The sequence below is a fragment of the Acomys russatus genome, chromosome 26, assembly GCF_903995435.1.
Source record: "Acomys russatus chromosome 26, mAcoRus1.1, whole genome shotgun sequence".
NCBI lineage: Eukaryota > Metazoa > Chordata > Mammalia > Rodentia > Muridae > Acomys > Acomys russatus.
Window position 1 is genome coordinate 11,696,760 of NC_067162.1, and position 21,592 is coordinate 11,718,351.

At 46.0% G+C, this 21,592-nt stretch overlaps 1 protein-coding gene across 1 annotated transcript in view; it reads right to left on the reverse strand.

Annotated features, from left to right (window-relative positions):
• Nucleotides 1-4,291: 4,291 nt before the first annotated feature.
• Nucleotides 4,292-21,592, reverse strand: part of Mylk3 (myosin light chain kinase 3) — a 37,477-nt gene continuing 20,176 nt past the window's right edge. Inside the window, 7 exon segments of the mRNA XM_051168833.1 lie at nucleotides 4,292-4,448; nucleotides 5,419-5,551; nucleotides 7,017-7,169; nucleotides 10,090-10,218; nucleotides 14,687-14,757; nucleotides 17,024-17,035; nucleotides 17,037-17,166. Coding sequence (XP_051024790.1) covers nucleotides 4,389-4,448; nucleotides 5,419-5,551; nucleotides 7,017-7,169; nucleotides 10,090-10,218; nucleotides 14,687-14,757; nucleotides 17,024-17,035; nucleotides 17,037-17,166 — 688 coding nt within the window. The 3' untranslated portion in view covers nucleotides 4,292-4,388.

The following is a 21,592-nucleotide window of genomic DNA, read 5'->3' on the forward strand; positions in this document are numbered from 1 at the left end:
ACTTACGTAAAACCATTAAAACAGCTAACACTGCAAATCAGCATCAAGACATAGTTTGATAAGGGGAGCGGGATTAGAGCATCTGTATTTCCAGGAATGCTTCCTCATTGCGGACCAAGTCTTTCCTAGCCAGAGTTTTGTTCTGTTTTACAAGAGGAAGAATGGGCTGTGAGGTGGGCTTAAAATCCTATTGGAAAACTTGGTTATACCTTCAACAGTTGTATCACTCTGATGTCACCAGGCACATCTTGCCTAACACTGTAGGTTCCAAAGCCGGACAAGACTGGGTGACACTTCAGCAGCCTGTATAGCCCCTTCCAGCATTAGGAACGCCAGCCAGTCATAAGCTCAGCTCCACCTTGATTCCCCCATATCCTGCAACTAAAGTATGTAGATTGATTCTCCAGTAATAAAATTGTTTCTCTAGGCAAAGAGTAAAAACATAGGGAAGGAATAGCAGAAATGAAAGACACAAGATTCACTCTAGACTTGCCCAGCCCAACACAAAAGCCATTAAAAAAACAGACTTATTTGTCACGACCCCTCCAGTGGAGTCTGTGACAAATGCTGTTGCACAACCCTCAGTGACGACCCCTGCCCAAGGAGAGCCTCCTGCCAGGAGTAATTGATTGCAGCCTTTTTTTTTTTTTCATTGTATTGGCGTACCTGTCTTTATTCTTTCTCCTAACCTTACTCCCATACCAGGACCCTTCAAACATGACAACGTTTCAGTGAAATGCCCTAACATGGGACTGCAGCCAGGGACTGTTCAAACCCAGAGTTCACTGCCAAGGTCTGCCAGTCTTCACTTATTAAAAGAAACATGGCTTGGAATTAGTTAATAATTTAGATTATGACTTACAAAGAAATAAAGTGTTTCAGAAAGCTCCAAATAGTGGCGCTCAGATATTAGAAAGGAGAACTAAGAAAAAACTGTCTTGGTTCCCACACTCCCAGCACATAGGTGCTGAGCAAAAAATGAGAGAACATTGATCCTTGACAAAGAGGGCACATGCATACTGTTATCAAGCCAATAACTTAAGAATGATGATGTCTTTGCTTTTGCATTCTGTACCTGTATTGTTTCATTCAAGTTGCTAACTCAAAAATGACAATGCTATTACTCTGTACTGTGTATTCCTGATGGCTTCACTGACTCCCTTGAATCTACTCCATGGGAAATGTAGCCACAAAACACGCCCCCCCCCCACCCACCCAACAGTTTCTCTGTGGAGCCCTGGATGTCCTAGACTCACTTTGTAGACCAGGCTGGTCTCAAACTAACAGCGACCCACCTCCCTCCACCTCCTGAGTGCTGGGATTAAAGACGTGCGCCACCACACCCGGCAACAAATACATTTTCTATAGTATATTTTATGAACTTAAGTACAGATTCTGTCCAATAAATGCATACCATCTGATCTGGCATGTGTTGTAAGTATAAATTACGTGCCATATTTTGGAGACTTAATGTGGACAGAAGCAGCACACGGGGTTAAATTATTAATGTTAGTTTATGTGCATGTTTTAGAGGAATGATTGGAAAATCCAAACTGTGCATCACTTGTTTTGCATTTCTATCGGACAAGCTCCTCCAGATCAGCATGGCACCCTGTGTGTGTTTCCAGGAAGACCCAGCATCCACCAAGGGTCCTGAGTCCTGGGAGGGTGAGGATCACTATCCCAGATCTCAAAACATCCTTTCTAGCCCCCCTCCTGAGACTGCCCTTAAGCCCTTTCCCAGAAGGATAAACAGACACTTTGCCAGATCACTGACTGCATCACTGCCAGCGGGCCCACAGCCCTGCTTCAGCCATTCCTTGTTGTCATCTTGGAGCAAACCTCTGCATTATGTTCTGGAAATCTCAGCATCCTGTCAAGGGCCAGCATGGCTGAGGGATGTGCATTTTGAGAAAGACGGTAGCAGCATGGCCTCTTTGTCTGCACCCAGGATCTCTGCCAGAAAGACTTTAGGGGGGGCCAGAGGGCGGGTAAGAAAGGTGTGAAACTGATGCACGGTTACCCAAAGTCTACAAGTCACTACAGAAACTGAAAGACCTTGATGAAAAGGGATCTGAGGGCTGGAGAGGTGGTCCAGTGGGTAAACTGCTTGCCACACAAGCACAGGACCTGAACTCAATCCTCAGCATCCTCAGCATCCACAGCAAAGCCCGTAAGCAGCAGAGACAGGAGCATCCCTGGGGCTTGCTGGCTAGCCAGTCTAGCCAGAGCAGGAAGCAAAGGACAAGCGTGGAAGACTCAACACAGATCTCTGCCCCCAATGGGAACATGGAGGCATGTACACACACACAGACACACACACAGTACTAGGATGGCTACACACAAGCAACAAATAGAAATAGGTTTAGTTTTGAATAACACCCTTTCAAATCACTTCACAAGCTGGCAAAGTATTTAAACACCCATGAGAAGTTTGCAGGGTGTAAGCTGCTCATCACATTCAGTGCTGTCTTCTCCGTGGACCAGTGACAACGCACACCGCAGTGATTACATATCCTCGACTAGAAATTGGTGCTTAAGCTGCACAGACTGGAGAAGAGCAGCTTTTCTCCATTGCTCTGCGGTGGGTCATTTCTGAGTTGCCATCAGGAAGCTAAACTTTACAGTAACCGTTTTCTTCCATAAAGTGTGTACCAGTGTACAGACTTATAAGACCAGAAATTCATAACTAAGGAAGGGGGTGTAAGAACTGGAAGAGAAGCCTGGGGGCGGGGGGTCCGTATGAAGTTTTAAAAGCACATTCAAAAAATCAAATTTGATCATGAAAGTTGATAGGTTTTCAAATTTCAAATAATACTAAAGAAACCTATTGGGTGTTTTGGTTTGGTTTTCTGGCCTCAAACTTGTAATCCTCCTGCCTCACACTTTGGAGTGTTGGGATTGCAGGTGCAGCCACTATACCTGGATGACGTTGGTTTGGTTCGGTTCGGTTTTTCTGAGACAAGATTGAGCCGTGTAGCCCTGGCTGTCCTGGAACTCACTCTGTAGACCAGGCTGGCCTCAAACTCACAGAGAACCACCTGCCTCTGCCTCCTGAGGCCTGGATTAAAGGCGGGCGACTAAACCACTGCCCGGCCAATGGTGATTTTCAAAAGGGAAGTTAAAACCTATTTGAGGGTTGCTCTCCTCACACATTTTGAGGTCAGAGCCCCTAAGTCAGTCGTAAGTTAGTCCTTGACACTGGAAGTCTTCGCCCTGGGAGGAACAATGCTGGATGACATGCTTTTCCTTGCAAAAGACTCTACTGAGTTCCTTTTTTGAATGATATATTTTATTCTTTGAGCATTCCATACATTAGTACAAAGCAAATTGATCACATCCCATCCACCTGCTTCCAAGTCTCCCTAACATCCCATCCCCCGTCTTCCTCCTACCTTCATAGCCTCTATTTATTTATTTATTTATTTATTTATTTATTTTGCTGTTATTTACCTTCCAAGTCTAATTAGTACCGCCATGTGCACATGTGTAAGTGGCGTCCACTGGGGCATAAACAACAAGTACCAGAGGCAGAAGGAGAACAGTTCCCCCTGCCTCATCAGCCATCAATTCCCAGTAGCTCCACCAACAGCGGTGGGCCTCCCATCGTGCCAGAGTTTTGACGGACTCGATCTTGTACAGGTTCTGAGTTGGATGCCTGCGAAAGTCATGTCATCTCTTGAAGACAGCCTTGCATAGCAGCCGTCCTCCTCTACCAACCCTTACTTCCTTTCTGCCGCTTCTCCTGTGACGCTCCCTGAATCTTGGTAAGTGGGGGTTCAGATGACGCATCCAGAGCTGAGCACCCATTCTGAGCCCTTGCACTAACTACCCACTGAAAAAAAAAAAAAAAAAAAAAAAAGCTTCTCTGACCAAGGTTGCAAGCAGCTCAAACCTACTGACTCCTTTTAAAAAATATTTTTATTAATGCCTTGAAACTTTTACACAATATGTTTTGATAATATTTTACTCTCCACTCTTGCAACTAAGCCCTCCCAGATCCATACTTCCCTTCCTACTGAGTGCTTTAATCATGACAAGTTTAGAATTCATATTTGACCCCAGCCCATCCTATTACCAGAGGGAGGAGTACTCAGAGAGGAAGCAGCATTTCAGACCTGAGCTTAGAAGACAAAAACCACTGTTCATCCACAAGGAAGAGAAAAACATAGCCTTTTTTTCCCTTCCTTTCTTTCTTCCTTTTCCTTTTCTTCTCTCCTTTTTCTTCTTTCTTTCTCTCTCTTTCTTCCTTCCATCATTCTTTGCAAAGTAAGAAGAATCTATAATAGCAAAGCGCCGGACTACAGAAAATCTTGAACAATATTTTCATATGACCACTTGATGTTGCCTCAAGAATTCCTGGCCCGATGGAGCAGCGGAGTTGGAGATTAGGGACATGTTGGAAATTTCTTTAATCTGTTGACTGCAGTCACCACATGGAAATGTTTCTTGAAGTAAGGGGAGGAAGGAAAAGAAAAGAAAAGGTGCATCTTTAGATCAAGTACTTAAGAAGAAATGATAAAAAAAAGACAAGTCTACCCATTTGGGCTTCTTCTGTTTTAACCTGCTTAAACTCTATAGCCCCGCTGTTCAGACCTACTTTAGTTCTTAATAAAACTGTAGCTCCTCTGTTAACACCTGCAGTCGCCTTTAGCCTATCAGAAGCCAGTTTCTGCTGGATTCGGCTACCTCTACAGATTCCTGTGCTGTTTGGTGTTGGCTCTTGGACTGGACTGTTGGTATCCTGACAATTCACAGTGGAATTGGCATGAGAAACTACGTCTAAACAGGCCCACAACCCCATTTTCCTATTAACATTCTTCCTCCCTTCCTCTGGTTGGTGGATCAGAAGCGAGGTTGAAGTGTTTACGGACCCTAAATAAAGTAGATTTTGAAATGTTTAACCCTACAATTCCTGACTCACTTTCTCAAATGCAGTGGAACCGAGCCTCAAGCTGCACACAGCTAAGCCAGGGCCCTCCTTGCTGCCAGCCCTGGGAATATGCACTCAGTTCTATCCTGTTTCGTCAAGAATTCAGATAATTATGGGCTATACCACTTTAATACCAGTAATTTCTGTTGTGTGGCATGTTTGTTTGTTTGTTTGTTTTTTAGAACCGGTCTTACTGTGTAGCCCTGGCATTCCTGGAGCTGGGTATGTAGACTAGGCTAGCCTTGAACTCATCATGATCTGCCTGCCTCTGTCTCTGCCTCTCAAAGCGCTGGAATTAAAGGCTTGCACCATCACTCCCAGCCCTGTGGCATCTTCTAACCAAGCCGGCAGCTATAACACCAGAGGGAAATCTTCCCTTTAAATAACCCTCATATTCAGAATCCATGTATGAATAAAAACTTGGCTGTAAATCTTTCAAAGGATAGAAGACAAATGCAGCTTTCACTGAAGGAAAACCAAAATACCTTCCATTTGCTCTGGGCCATATATTTCTGCAGCAGTAGTTGGGACCTGAGACGAACGTTGGAGCCTGAAGCCTTGGCCGGCAGGTGATTTAACCACTCGTGTTTCAGGCACTGTGTGGCGCTCATCCTGCAGCTGCGGAGAGGAGCATCAGAGAGACGGTGAGTTCCTTTTCAAGTTGTCTAAAAGGCCTGTTCTATTGTTGCTGCATAAGAAGTCTGAATCGATGGGTTTTCTCACTCAGAAAGTTTTGACAATAGGAAACTCTGAAGATCAGAGAGCAGTTGCCTGTCCCAAAGCCTGGGCTCTTGGGCCTTTCTCCCTGGAGGGACAGGGATACTTTTGTTTTTTACTTATTTATTTTACATACATGAGTACTCTCTGTCTCTATCTGCTTGTATACCCGCATGCCAGGAAACGGCATCAGATCCCAGTATAGATGGTTATGGGCCACCATGTGGTTACCGGGAATTGAACTCAGGACCTTTGGAAGAGTAGACAGTGCTCTTAACCTCTGAGCCATCTCTCCCACCCATGTTTTTGTTTTTGTTTTGTTTTTCGAGGCAGGGTTTCTCTGTGTAGCCTTGGCTGTCCTGGACTCCCTTTGTAGTCCAGGCTGGCCTTGAACTCACAGAGATCTGCCTGTCTCTGCCTCCCAAGTGCCAGGATTAAAGGCTTGTGCTACCATTGCCCCACCTTGGTGTATACTTTGTTGTTTCCAATTATTTTGTGCCTGAGTATCAGAAACGAATAAACAAACAAACAACAACAACAACAAAAACCAAAAAAACAAGCCCTCAGCCGGTTGGTAATGGTACAGCCACCTGGTCTACAGATTGAGTTCCAGGACAGCGAGGGCTGTTAACACAGAGAAACCCTGTCTCAGAAAAAGAAAAGAAAACAAACAAAAACCTTATCTCCTCAGTCTGCGTCCTAGATAGAGCTGCTTGTACAGGCTAGTTTTAAGCCACCTTGAGACAAGCTAGGGTCATCTGAGAGGAGGGAACCTCAAATGAGAAAATGCCTCCATCAGGTGGGGCTGTAGGGCATTTTCTTGATTAGCGATTGATGGTGGAGGGCCCAGTCCTTTAGGGTAGTGCTACCCCTGGGCTGGTGGTCCTGGGTTCTATAAGAAAGCAGAGCAGGCTATGAGGAGCGAGACAGTAAGCAGCACTCATCTATGGCCTCTGCATCAGTTCCTGCCTCCCGGTTCCTGCCTGGTTTGAGTTCCTGCCCTAACTGCTTTGGATGATGAACTGTTCTATGGAACCGTGAATGAAATAAACCCGTTCCTCCCTCCACAAGTTGCTTTTGGCCATGATGTTTCATCACAGCAACAGTCACCCAAAGACACTTTTGAAGTCTAAGAAGTCCTCTGACCTATATCCTGAGGGATGGCATCTACACAGCTCAACTTTGTTCCCAGCATTAGCTTAGTATAAGCGATATCTTGGAAATAGGACTCTTTTGTAATATGACTCTAAGACTCTGCTGCTGCTCCAAGCAAGTAACAGACAAAAAATCCCACAGGAAGAAAGGATCCAGCACACAGATCCTCGCCCATTATAATGGCCACTGAGTGGCCAGCAACTAAAAATACCTCTTCTCTTTGATGAGCAACCGGGAAACAAAGTCCCTGGCTTCCTCTGACAGCCCTTTGAAGGTATCGGCATCAAAATCCCAGCTGCAGTTCACAATAAAATTCATGGTCTCCGCATCTGTTTCCCCTAGAAACGGAGACAGACCGCTGAGCCTGTGGAGGAGAGAAGGACCATGAGTGCAGCACAAGCTCAGCGCAGCAGAAGGGGAGCTCTAGTATCTCTCCCTCGTGTGCACATAGAGGAGGTGGGCGGGGCTTTGGGTGGGGTGGGCGGGGCTTGGGTGGGAGGGGAAGGGACGCTCTGAACAATCCTATCACAGGCAACCCTTCCCTTGTCTCTACAGCAAGGATTCTCAACCTTCTAGATGCTGTGACCCTTTGATACAGTTCTTCCTGTTGTGGTGACCCCCTAACCACAAAATTACTTTTGTTGCTACTTCATAACTGTAATTTTGCTACTTGTATGAATCGTAATGTAAATATCGGTGTTTTCCAGTGGTCTCAGGTGACCCCAGTGAAAGTGTCATTCCATCACCAAAGGGGTGGAGAACTACCGCTCTAGAGTAACTGAAGTGGAGTCTAAGACAGTGTGCCCGGTTACCAAGTGTGTATTTATTTACTTATGCTGTCGTCTTTTTTTTTTTTTTTTTTTTTTTTTGAGACAGGCTTTCTCTATATAGCCCTGGCTGTGCTGGACTCACTATGTACACCAACCTGGCTTTGAACTCACAGAGATCCTCCTTCCCCTGCCCTCTGAGTGTTGGGATTAAAGGTGTGCACCACAACACCCAGTGCATGTTTTTATTTAAAAACAGCTTTCTGTTTTTCTGAGACAGCCAGGCTCTAATAGATACTATTGCTTTAAGCCAATGAAACAGTGGCTTTACTAGGCCCAGGCTAAGGCAGGGAGACTAGATAAGCTAACTGACTGGCCAAGGCTTTAAGCTTTCCCAGCCTGGTATGGCAGACACAAAGCCTTTTATATTCCCTGGGGTTTTAAAGAAAGCTAGCTAAGCATGGGCACGCAATGAGTGGTGGCACACACCTTTAATGTCAGCACTTGGGAGGCAGAGACAGATGGACTGCTGTGAGTGAGGCCAGCCTGGTCTACAAAGCAAGTCCAGGATAGCCAAGGCTAACACAGAGACACCCAGCCTCGAAAAACCAAAAAATAAATAAATAATGAGAAAGAAAGGAAGAAAAGCATGAGCATACAAATGAGCCCAAATCATCTTTCCTCTATGGTTTCAGCTTCAAGCTCTTGTCTTTCATTCCTGCCTTGCGTTCCTGCCTTGCGTTCCTGCCTTGCGTTCCTGCCTTGCGTTCCTGCCTGCGTTCCTTCCCTGACTTCCCTCAAGGCTGCCAGTGATCTGAAACTCTGTCCTCCCCTAAATTGCTTCCATCCAAGGTTTATCACAGCAACAAGAATGAAATTAGAACATGCTTGAGGAAATCCAGTCAGAGAGGAAAAAGGGGCCACTCTGTATCAGAAGCGATGTAGTTACACAACACAGAAAACACACCCCTCTTTTGACTGGTTCCTTGAACCTGTATTTCTTTGCTTGATGTCTTTCCAACTGAAGCTTGTTTTTATCACCCAGAAATATCAGGAAATTAACTCAGGCCCCACATTTAAGAAGATTCCACAGAAAAAGAACCGCTAAAAGCCCTGGTTGTAGATATCCAACTCTCTCACCCCTCGGATAAAATAGCTCTGAGGGACATTCCACAGTGGAATTGTTGTTTCCTAGTCTTGCACGGGCATCTGCAGTCCTGCAGCTTCTCTGTACCCTTCTGGCCTCTCAGGCAGATTTCCAATTTGAGTCACTTGAAAGGCGGGAACCTCAAGTGAGAAAAAATGCCTCCCTAAGTTCCAGGTGTGCGCATTTTCTTAATCAGTGGTTGGTGGGGGAGGGCCCATGCCATTGAGGGTTGTGCCATGCCTGGCCTGGTGGTCATGGGTCCCATAAGAAATCTAGCTGAGCAAGCAACTAAGCAGCACCCCTCCATGTCCTCTGCATCACCTCCTGCCTGCAGGTTCCAACCCTGTTTGAGTTCCTGTCCTGACTTCCTTTGATGATGAACAGCAATGTGGAAGTGTAAGGCAAATAAGCCCTTTCCACTCCAACTTGCTTGTTGGTCACGGTGTTTTGTCACAGTAGTAGAAACTCCAACTAAGACAACAAGTTACTAAAGTTACTAAAACCAAGTAAAGTTTGCTTAGATCAGCTATACTTAATAGATAATGGTCCTCAAACTCTTCAGAGGTCTGCTGAATATGACATTTAAAGTGTTTAATTAAAAACAAAAACAACTCTGGGCACTCGGGAGGCAGAGGCAAATGGATAGATGTGAGTTCAAGGCCAGCCTGGACTACAAAGGGAGTCCAGGACAGCCAAGGCTACACAAAGAAACCCTGTCTCAAAAACAAAACAAAACAAAAAAACAAAAACAAAAACAAAAGCAAACAAACAAAAACAACAACAAAAAAAACAAACTTCCTGTGATAGAAATGTCAGCTCCTAGAAGTGACCCTAAGGTCCCCAAAGAAGACAATGGAGCATAGAAGGCCTGGATTATGGTAATGCTGACCACTGGCAAAGAACTGCCCCATGCCTCACTGCTGCCAGGACCCTGCCCAAACTATGAACACTGTTGGTTTGACTGCCCAACGCTCCTTGCCACAACAGGTCAGTTTTCCCGGGTTCTTCCTCCACAGGAAAATCTCTGAGACCTTCTAGGTCTGGCAGCTAAGGATGCAATGCTGTCCTGTGTGGCAGCCAAAAACCTAAGACCACTGCCCCCAACAAAGCGACCAGGACCAAGGAAGCTTAAGGTAACCATCCAGGTAGTGGTAAGCTACAGCACTTTAATTGATATATAGGCCACTTGGATGATATTTCCTACTATGATTTATCCTTCTCAGACCTCTGATGATATTGATAGCAAACTGTAGCTTTATGTTAACAGCAGCGGGTACCCAGCTCCTCCATCAGTGTTCCTGACAACACCTCCCAAATTGTGCTTCTAAGAGTACCAGGATAGGATGGCTAGCCCAAGCCCCAGTACTCACAGCATGTAGGTGATAACTCCCACACTCCACATGTCTGTTGGGAATGAGACAAACTCATAGTTAACAACTTCCGGGGCCAGGAACTCCGGAGTACCAAAGTTCACCTTTAGCTTCTCCCGAGGCTTGTACCTGAGAAAAAGGGAGAGAGTTCAGAGCACCATGGGAGAGAAAAAGTGGTTGCAGACGTCGATCCAAAAGGAAACATTTCCCCATCAGGCATGTTGCCTGGGCCCCACACTCACTACACAAGCGCTTTCCCAGGGAATAACCACACCCTTAGACAAGCCTTTCAGCCTTGCTAAGTTAGTGGTAGACCAAAAAACTACAATCCTCTTAGCCATTTACAGTCTGAGGATGAGAGGAGACCAATATATCTTACTTGGCCAGCAACCACATGAATAAGCACAAACAAATGTGGCAGGCCTGGTGGCACACGCCTGTAATCCCAGCACTCAGGAGGCAGAGGCAGGCGGATTGATGTGAGTTCAAGGCCAGCCTGATCTACAAAGCAAGTCTAGGACAGGCAAGGCCACACAGAGAAACCCTGTCTCGAAAGAAAGGAAGGAGGGAAGGAAAGGAAAAGGGAAAGATGGTCGTTATCAACATTCACGAAGGAAATACAAATTAAAAACCATAATGTGTTTCTACATGCAACTATATAAATGTCTGCAGTACTAAAACACACGAGGGAGGGAGGGAGAGAGGACACAGCAGGTGCTAAGTAAGAAGGTAGAGAATCCGGATCCTTTATGCAGTCTAAGTAAGGAATGCGAAATGGAGCAGGCAGCGCTGGAAACAGAAACATGAGCAGGGTGTGGTGTCTTAAACCCTGATTCCAACACTCAGGAGGCTGACACAGGAGGACAGAAACAAGTTTGAGACCAGGATAAGTGACACATTTAGTTTTACCAAGCTTGAGTGACAGACTCCGTCTCAATAAAACAAAACAAAATCCAGAGAGGTAACTAATAAAAAAAATTAGAATTATGTGATCTAGGATTCTTTTGAGCATACATCCAAAAGAAATCAAAGTAGAGGTCCAGGAGACAGTCATGTGCTTTATTGTGTCCTATTTGAAATGTGATATTCCTTCCACTTCAAGTGGAAATACCTTGAAATCAGCGCCGCTTCTCTGATGTTGGGGCTGGCCGCAGGGTTCCGTTAGTCAATGAGATGTGAGTAAAAATTCTCACTTGGCCAATACCAAGCTAGGTCATAACTGCTCCTGTGTCACCACCGCAAGAAAAGAGAGACACAGTGTATGTCTGACCTCACTGAGGGGTGGAAGAGATGGCTCATTGGTTAAGACCCAGGCTGAGTTCCCAGAACCCATATGGTGGCTCACAACCATTTGTAACTCTAGTTGCAGAGCACTCAATGCCCTCTTTGGGCCTCTGTGGTTACTGTACACATGTGCACAGACATACATACAGGCAAACACCCTGAATGAATAATGAACAATGAATGAATAAATAGTTAAACTAACTAAATAGAGTCAGCTCCATGATCTCAAGCAGCAGTCTGTAGGTAAATATTTGAAATTCGTAGTCCAGGTTTTTAAGACTTGATCTTCAGTAATTGCCTATTTGGGTGATATAAATACTGAATTTTTTTTTTCAGAGACCATCACGAAGTTATGGAGTGGTAACATTTAGTGGCTTGTCCAATAACATTCAAACTTTTGAGCCCAGGATTCAGGATTCCTCTTTAATGCTCTCATCCTATACTGTGCTCTCCTTAGAGTAGCCTGCTTAGACTTGCACACCTCTTCTCAGGGGATAACTAAAGCCATCTGCCCTGATACCCTTTTACGGCTCCTGTTCACACTGGCTCCGGCCCTCAGAAGATCACTAAAGCTGGTTGTGTTCATCAATTTGCAAAAACTGCAAACTATTTCGAATCAAGCCTGTGTCTCCACTTCCCTCCTCTTCTGAGCTGGTTACTAAACATTTGTCAGCAGCATCACTACCTGCACATGACAGATCCTGCCCATGAGACGCCTTCCTTCCCTCACACCAGGAGCTTCCAATTCAGTCTGTCATATGTAAGTGGGCATATGACAATTGGTCATCTGGCATTCGAGTGTGTCCTGCAAATCGTGTATGTGCATTGCAGTAAGTACAATGTTCTGGCACAAGGATCCAAAAGGGGGGAGCCCTGGGGCATGAAAAATTATTTAGCTGTTTATGGCTTTGCAAAGGGCCAGAGGACAAACATACATACACAGTGCTTCTGTGGCACTGCACTCCATGGAGTGGGGGACAAAGTGAGTATGGGAAAAGGTCTGCTGGGGGTAAATAGTGATGAGAAATAGGTTGAAAAGTACCACTCTCTTGTCTAAGACACACATATGTGCAAAACAACCCCAGTTTTAGAAAGCATCATTTAGGAAACGATGAAGCAGGTTTTCTACATTATAGACTGAATATAATTTTCAAGTGGGGGAGGGGGCTTATATTGTTCACTGAAGGTGGTGGGTAACAACTTTCTGTTATAGCAACAGCATGTGGGGCAATACAGTGTATCTTTACTCCTGCAAATAGGGGACACTTCAGCCAGTAGAGGAGTGACCCCCAAAAGATTACCATTGTGGTTCAGGATGTTGCCTGGGAGCAGGGGCAGAAGCCAGAGGCTAGCCTGGTGAGTGGCTCTGAACCCCGGTGGGTGATGGGGGAGGGGAGGAGACCTAGCAGCTCAGAAAGCAAGGACAACAGCTCCTTGTGGGAAACAGCCATCAAGATGACAGAAAATTGGGCCACAGAGGCACACACGTAATCCTAGCACCCAGGAGGCTGAAGAAGGAAGATCACAGGTTCGAGGCCAGCCAAGGGCTACATAATAAGACCCTGTCTAAAAATCAAACAGATAAACAAAGCTATGTGGTGGTACATGATAGAATCCCAATATAAGGACATGGGAGGCAGGAAGAGCAAGACTTAAAAGTCAAAGTCAGCCTCAATGCAGAATAAGTGTGAGGCCAGGCTAAGCTACCTGAAACTCGCCCCCTCAAAAACAAAGAAAAAAGAAAGAAAGAAAGAAAAAAGGAAGGAAGCAGGTAAGGAAGGAGGAAAGAAAAGCAAAAGAGAAATGTCCAGAAAACTTCAGAAAGACCTGAAATTCAGCTACTATATGTAGAACTATCCAGAAAATATGTGATTCTCAGAAAAGAGTCATTCTTGGAGGAAAGAACATTGGAGGCTGGGCGTGGTGCCTTTAATCCCAGCAGGGCAACAGAGGCAGGCAGATGTCTGTGAGCTAGCCTGGTCTACAAAGCGAGTCCAGAAAAGCCAAGGCTACACAGAGAAAGCTGTGTCAAGAAACCAAAAAGAAAAAAGAAAGAAAGAAAGAAAAAGAAAGAAAGAAAATTTGAGGGAAGCTTGGAGGATGGAGGATAGCCATACAACTAGTGAACCAACAGCACTTAGCATCCTGAGACTGGAGGTTTGGTGGACAATCTTTCTAAGGAGCCTACACTTGCTGCAGCCTCTTCTGGGAATCCACACTGCCAGTTGTGCCTGTCATGGGCATGAGACCATCAAGAGTAGGAAGTAAAATTATGTGTACTTTAGGCTCTATGAAATCTAAGGGTTTTTAAAATACTTTGAAGATTATATACAAGGAGGGCTAGAGAAATAAATGGTTAAGAGCACTGGCTGCTCTTTCAGAGGCCCTAGGTTTGGTCCCCAGCATCCATATGAAAAGTCACAACTAGGTTTACTTCAGTGCCAGGGGATCTGACATCCTCTTCTGCCTCGTGTGGGTACTGCATGCCTGTGGTGCATAGACACACAGGCAGGCAAAACAACTGTACACAAAATAAGTAAGTCTTTTAAAAATTCCATACAAGAGCCAGTGAGATATTCAGGTGCTTTCTGCCAAGTCTTATGATGAGTTTAGCTCCTAGGGTCCATACAGAGGAAAGAAAGAATCAATTCCTAGAAGCTGTGTTCTACCTGGATCTACGGCCTGCACTGTGCCTCCCTGTTCTTACATACATAAATAAATGTAACAAAATCGGCTGGAGAGATGGCTGAGCGGTTAAGAGCACTGTCTGCTTCCTCAGAGGTAACAAAAAACTTTAACCATATACAATAATCACTTAACATACTGAGACTTGAGGACCTAATGGAGTTTGCACTACCCATCCCACTCAGCTCTCGTGACTATCTCCATATGAGCAAGAATGTCATCGTGTCACCACGGTACTTTGGTGGCTCCAGATCCGCCTCATGACCCTGTCCTGTCACAATGTGTTTTCATATGTAAGCTGGAGATTTCTCAGAGTGCAAGGTGCGCAGTGGGTGTATTGAGTAGCTTAGTCCCTTGCAGAACGGAGAACTGATGGAATTTAGTTTTCCTTGAACCCTGGTCAGCAAGCCCTATAACTATTTTCCTCTGCTTAGGCACGTGGTTCAAAGTACAGATAATGTCACAATCTTTTAGGACAAACGGAGCCTGTACTACAAAAACCCACTGTATGAATAGCAAGCTGAAGGCCACCAGCGTCTGTGTGAGAATTTTATTGTCTCCATCCCCAAACTCAAGAGAGCTAGAGATGCCACTGAAGAAGGAATTTTGTCAGTGTCCAGACCCTTACCTTCTAGCCAGCCCAAAGTCAATGATCTTAATTTGATGTCCTGTCTGGCTGACGCACAGTATGTTCTCCGGCTGGAATAAAAAAGGAGTGAGAATTATCACCCTGGCTAGGAAAGCCTACAGCTCTCACACTTACTGCCCACAGGCCTCACTTTCCCAGACTCCAAGGGAAGCAAATGGCTCAGGGTAGACATATAGGGCTGGACAAATAATAGAAGTGAGTGAGCTGCACTAATGAAACAGTTGTTGGCTTGGGGGCTTGGAGAGAGGGCGCAGTGGTTAAGAGCACGTGCTACTCCTGTGGAGAAGCTGCGTTCAGTTCCTAGCATCCATGCTGGACAGTTCACAACCACCTGTAACTCCAGCTCCGGTGTATCTACCACCACCTTTTGGTCTCCATGGACAATTGCACTCACATGCACATTCTTAGACAGATACACACACACACACACACACACACACACACATGGAAAAGAGAGAATTAAAAAGTTTTTTTAAAGGCATTGGTATGAGCTGTGAGGAAATAGGACTTTTGTCTTGTGGAAAGGGGGACCTTGCTCACTCAGTACCACTTGCTGTTCACCAAAAAGGAAGCCAGACACAGAGATTCTCAGTTTTGAAGAGAAGTGAAAGATCCAGAATCTTTTTTATATGAACCTGTTGGCATATAAGTGGCCTGCCTCCAGGTTGCTTAGAAACTTCTGACATCATCATCTGCTGCCACCAGGTATGTGTCAGAGGCACCAGATATAAAAAGGATCAACTGGTTCCCCCTCCCTCCCCTCCCTCCCCCCCCTCTCTCTCTGTGTCTCTCCGTGTGTATCTCTCTCTGTGTGTCTCTCTGTGTCTGTGTCTATCTGTCTGTCTGTCTCTCCTTCTCTCTCTCTCTCTCTCTCTCTCTCTCTCTCTCTGTGTGTGTGTGTGTGTCTCTCCGTGTGTATCTCTCTCTGTGTGTCTCTCTGTGTCTGTGTCTATCTGTCTGTCTGTCTCTCCTTCTCTCTCTCTCTCTCTCTCTCTCTCTCTGTGTCTCTCTCTCTCCGTGTGTATCTCTCTCTGTGTGTCTCTCTGTGTCTGTGTCTATCTGTCTGTCTGTCTCTCCTTCTCTCTCTCTCTCTCTCTCTCTCTCTCTCTCTCTCTCTCTCTCTGCCTGTCTCCTGTCTCTGTTCCCCTGGGGTGCCCCTCCCCACTCCTTCTCTTCCACACTTTTACAATAAATCTTACACCATACATGTTGTGTGGCGCATATTTCATATTTAACATTGGTGCCAAGGCCATGTTTTAAAACGTTGACAACGACATGATTGTCATTGATATGAACTGCCATGTCAATGACATGAATGCCAACAAGCAGGCATCATGTGAGAACCGAAGAGCATGCCTCTGTGACGGAGATTTGGCCTATGTGAGACAACTCCTTTGGGACAGGGTTTCTCACCACCGCACCGGCTGTACATTAGAATCAGAAAAGCTATGTTTAGTTGACTTGTTTCTATGTTTTGGAGACAAGGTCCTCATGTATCCATCCCATACTGGCCTTAAATTTGCTAGACAGTCAAGAATGGTCTTTAACCACATCTTCCTCCCTGTGATGGTCTGTACCAGCATTGAACAATGAATCAAAATAAACTATTTCTCCCAGAAGAAAAAAAAAAGAATGGTCCTTAATTTCTGATTCTCCTGCCTCTAGCTCTGAATGCCCGGACCACAAATGGATACTATCCCACCCAGTTTCATGTGCTGCCCAATCTCAAACCCAGGGCCTTATGCATAGTAAACAAGCACTCTACCAACTCAGCCACATTCCCAAACCACCATCGGGGAAGGTTTTTGGTTTGTTTGTTTTTATTTTTTAAATCCCAGTGCTCAGATCCACAGAATTCCAGGAATGAGACCAAAAGCAACATTGGTTTGGTCACAGAGAAGAGGGCAAGCCAGACATGGTGCACACGCATCAGCCCTGGCACTCAGAAGGCTGAAACGAGGAGTGGTGCAAATCTGAGGCCATCCTCAACTGTCTAGTGAAACCCTCATCTCAGAAAAGGGTAGAAAGGAGCTGGATGTGGTGGCGCACGCCTCTAATCCCAGCACTCGGGAGGCAGAGACAAGCAGATCTTTGTGAGTTCTAGGACAAGCCTGGTCTACAAAGCGAGTCAAGGACAGCCAGGGCTGTTACACAGAGAAACCCTGTCTCAAAAACACTAAAATAAAGAAAGAAAGAAGAGGTTGGGGGTGTAGATCAGTGGCAGAGCACTTGCCTATCATGCAAAGGAACAATTCCATGGGATTATAATGTTGGTCTTGACACACACACAGGATGCTCGCAAGGCACACCACTGACCTTGAGATCCAGGGTGCAGTATGTAGCGCTGGTGGAGGTAGTGCACACCCTCACAGATCTGCTTTGTGAACAAAACCACGTCCAGTTCAGTCAGGTGGTACTTGTCATCTGTGATCCGGTCAAAGAGTTCACCTCCATCCACACTGCCAGAGAAAAGTAAGAGGCAGGCGTCAACCTGGGGAAAGCCCTCCGAGAGGCTGAGAGCAGCCAGTCCAGCTGTGCTGAAAGTTGGTCTCAGCCTACTGGATACCCAAGGCTGGTTACAAAGGGCTCCTGACACAGCTCTATGGGGTTTTGTTGGGTATTGGCATATTCCCTGCAGGTTTTCTTAGAACCTGGAAACTCTGTGAAGGACTGTGGCCAGCATGGCTCTGGCACACCTTGCCCTTCTCCCACATTCCCTCTGCCTTGCTAAGAACCGTTAGATTACATTCCTAAAACCAGCCACCGAGGTCTAGTCCCTTATTTGGCCATTTCTTTTCCCTCCTGAGGCTGACTACCATGGTCCAGCTATTGAAATCCAGCAATCAAAAGCCCCCTTTGCTCATCTAATTAACATGCCCAATTAAAAAAATACCACTGCACCGGGTGTAGTGGTGCACGTCTTTAATCCCAGCACTCGGGAGGCAGAGGCAGGCTGATCGCTGTGAGTTCGAGGCCAGCCTGGTCTACAGGGAGAGTTCAGGACAGCCAAGGATAGCACAGAGAGACTCTGACTTGAAAAACAAAAACAAGAACAAATCAAAACAGAACAGAAACAAAATAAATCACTGCCTCTTAGCCTATTCTAATACAGACCTCCCCTTTTTCTCTTTTTAAAAGTTATACCCGGGCAGCACAGAGAAACCTTGTCTCAAAAAAACAAAAACAAAAACAAAAACAAAAAAATTTACACCCAGCTGGGCATGGTGGCGCATGCCTTTAATCCCAGCACTCAGGAGGCAGAGGCAGGCAGTGGCTGTGAGTTCGAGACCAGCCTGGTCAGCAAAGTGGGTCCAGGACAGCCAAGGCTACACAGAGAAACTCTGTCTTGAAAACCCCAAAATAAATAAATAAATAATAAAAGTTACACCCACAAGGTGTCTTCTCTGCTTAATATAGGATTTCTCTGCGAAAACAGGTGTTTGGGTATGGTTTGTGCCTAATTTGGGGTCTGAAAGGGAACCCTTCAATGCGGGGGGTCTCCTAGGATTGATGTCGTGCCTCAGATGGGCCAGTAACCCCCCTACACTTTTTCACACATTCAGGTCCCCACCCTGGCTGTCCTAAACAGTACTCAGGTTATCGGGTGACAACCGTCACGTGTCCGGTGTCCTCCCTCTGTCCTGTGGGACGGGGAAGACTGCACCCCACCATGACCCTCCTTGGTTACGGTGGACTCCCACAGCCTGGCTGCTAGTGAGGCACATTTCGTCCAGTCTGGTTTGGAATGGGGCTTCCCCCTTTCACTCTGATGAGCACACGCCTGGAATCCTGTGTCCAGTCCTCCTGCCCCTCGGAATATCCTGCTGCCGGGTCCCACATTCCTCCTCTAACCCACTGGTGGTTTCCCTCTTGTTAATGGAACCTGGGTGATGAGCCACTCCCTCCCAGAGGCCGCTCCTCAGCCTCTGGAGATACACAGGGATGGCTGGTATCTTGACTTAGGCCCTCCTACCACCAAGGATGATGGATTCTGCCCCTCTACTCTCACTGACTCACCTTCCGATGTCTCTCCTCCAGAATCTCAAACGGCTAAAACTCTCATACATCAAACCTCCTAAACCAGTTCACTATAGCACCCAGGCTTGGCCTGTGTGTCCATGTAAATGGCTGCCTAACGGCTCTCTGGATCCTAACATTATTCAGATTCTTTACAATTTTTTGTGAGCCCACGGGAAAATGGAAAGAGTTTCGCCTTTTCTTCTGCCTAATCCAAGCCTTCTGTGTGGCCCCTATACTCTCTGAACTTTCCCAAACTCCACTGTAACCCTTCCTGCCATTTCACGTCCTATTTAACTCTCTGCACTCTGCAGAAATACCGACTCCCGGGCCCTCTGGGGCCCACCAGCTCGTGCAACTTCACTGCAGTACAGCCCTAGGCCCAGCAAAACCCACAGCTTCACAGGCCAGACTCTCAGGCCTGGGCTGTGAAGCCACTGCTACCGTCCCTAGAGCCTACAGAAGCCAAAGATACCCACTTCCTTCTAGCCTACCCGAGCTCTGGCAAGGCTCCGGCAGTCTAATCCCTTCTCGAGGTAAACCCGCTTCTCGCCACCCGCCATCCAACTAGCCAGGCCACGCCCAATCTCTCTTCAGCCCCGCCCACTCTCCGCGGTCCAGCCTGGCCGGGCTGGGATGCACCAATGATTCAGTTTGGAGCACAGCAACCCCTTCAACATTCCTTAACAACCGGTCACTCCCATCTCTTCAGGAACTGAATGTTTCTTAGGCCCATGTCTGGGCTACAGGCGACACCCCCACCCCAGGGCCTTTGGGCTTCTGACACCCTTCCATCCCTCAGGCCCCCTAGATTCCTCCTGGAGTTCTGCCATGTCCTTAGGCAAGTGTAGAGCTCCTGTAACACCCCACCTCTCCCCTCCCCCACTCCCCACCCTCCCCCACCCCCGCCATGGATCCCAAAACGTGTTCTAGCTGCATGCTCCAAAAGTACCGCCTCCTCCTCACTGCAGTGGCTCCAAAAAGCTCTTTTAGCCTGATGCACCTGCTCTCCCTCCTTCGCTAATACCAAATTCTCCACTGTTGATAACCAAATAAGCTACAATACAATTTATGGCCAAAGGCCCTTTGCCATTAGCCCAGTTTATTAACCCCTTCCTGTCCTGACACTGCCTTCAGCATAAACCTAATGACACAAAAACTATGATATTACTAACTTATTATAAACTATTAGATAATTAAAACAGACAAGATAATTACCAGTTACCTCATAATCATATTCTTTACTTTGTTCATAACTATACCTATGTTCACAATTAGTTAACAAGATAAGTTTTATTTGGCCTCCAGTGTCTGTATTTTCAAAGTTAAGCCTTTGAAACAAGTAACTATTAACAAACAGAGTCTGTCTATTTTATATGTACTTGATAGAGAGATAGCAGTCTACAGACTCCTCAGAGAACTGCTAAATACAGCATTTCAAATGTTCAATAAAAGACTTCCCAGGATAGACAGAGTTCAAGGCCTGGTCTACAAAGTAAGTCCAGGACAGCCAAGGCTACACAGAGAGACCTTGTCTCGAAAAACAAAACAAAAAACAAAAAATCAAATGTGTCCTTCACAGGTATCTGAGGACACTGATGACTAACTGCACTTTAATAACAGCAAACTCCCAGCTGCCTGGTCCTTCTGACAGACAGACTTCAAACTAACCAAGTTCTGTGCTTCTAAAAGTTATGACAAACAGACTAGTAAATTATATAGGCCAAGGAAGAGAAATGATACAGGGTTAAGAAAATAATTTATGGCCAGGCGGTGGTGGCACACACCTTTAATCCCAGCACTCGGGAGGCAGAGGGAGGTGGATCGCTGTGAGTTCGAGGCCAACCTGGTCTACAAAGTGAGTCCAGGACAGCCAAGGCTACACAGAGAAACCCTGTCTCAGTGGAAAAAGAAGAAAGAAAGAAAGAAAGAAAGAAAGAAAGAAAGAAAGAAAGAAAAGAAAGAAGAAAGAAAGAAAGAAAGAAAGAAAGAAAGAAAGAAAGAAAGAAAGAAATTTATAAGTTTGAAATTAAGATAAGAACGCTTAATAAGTCATTTGTGGGTCCAAGAAAGCAATCTAAGGTATATAAAAGGTTGTTTCATATTTATCGTCTTGTCTCTATGCTATTGTTGGGGTCCCCCTCTCCCTCACCGAGAGCCAGAATGCACAACCCACCCCACAGACCACCCCAGGCCTCTCCCTTAACTTGCTCCTTTCAAGGCTTTTTCTCCTCATCCCCTCATGTCTTATTCTCTTCCTAGGGAAAGATGTCCTCTCCTGAGCGAACGTGACTTTCGCCTTTACCCTGACAACAGCTCCTACTTTTCTCCTTCTCCTCAGCCTCCATTTCTACACCCTCACTCTTCAAAATCCTGAAGCCTCTTGCCCTCTGCCGCTTCTCTGGTGAACCCCATCATGTGGGCCACACCCCTTGCTGGACAGCATACCCCCCCTCAAGACCCTTCCGCCTACACTTACCATCTCTAATACTCCCTACCCGTTACCAGCCTCTGCCTAGGCCTCCAATCCATCGTTTCTATGTCACACTTCTTCACCCTACCGCACTCCTATACTAACATAGTGAAAACCAAACAAACACAAAACTAATGAAACCTTCCACCTAGTCCAGGACCTTCGTGCCATGAACTATTGTCTCTTTATGCCCTAAGGCTCTAACCATTAGGCTTTTTGTTTTGTTTTGTTTCTCGAGACAGGGTTTCTCTGTGTAGCCTTGGCTGCCCTGGGCTCGCTTTGTAGACCAGGCTGGCCTCGAACCCACAGAGATCCACCTGCCTCTGTCTTCTCAGTGCTGGGGTTAAAGGTGTGTGCCACCACACCTGGCTTCGGTCCTAAATATTTATTTATTT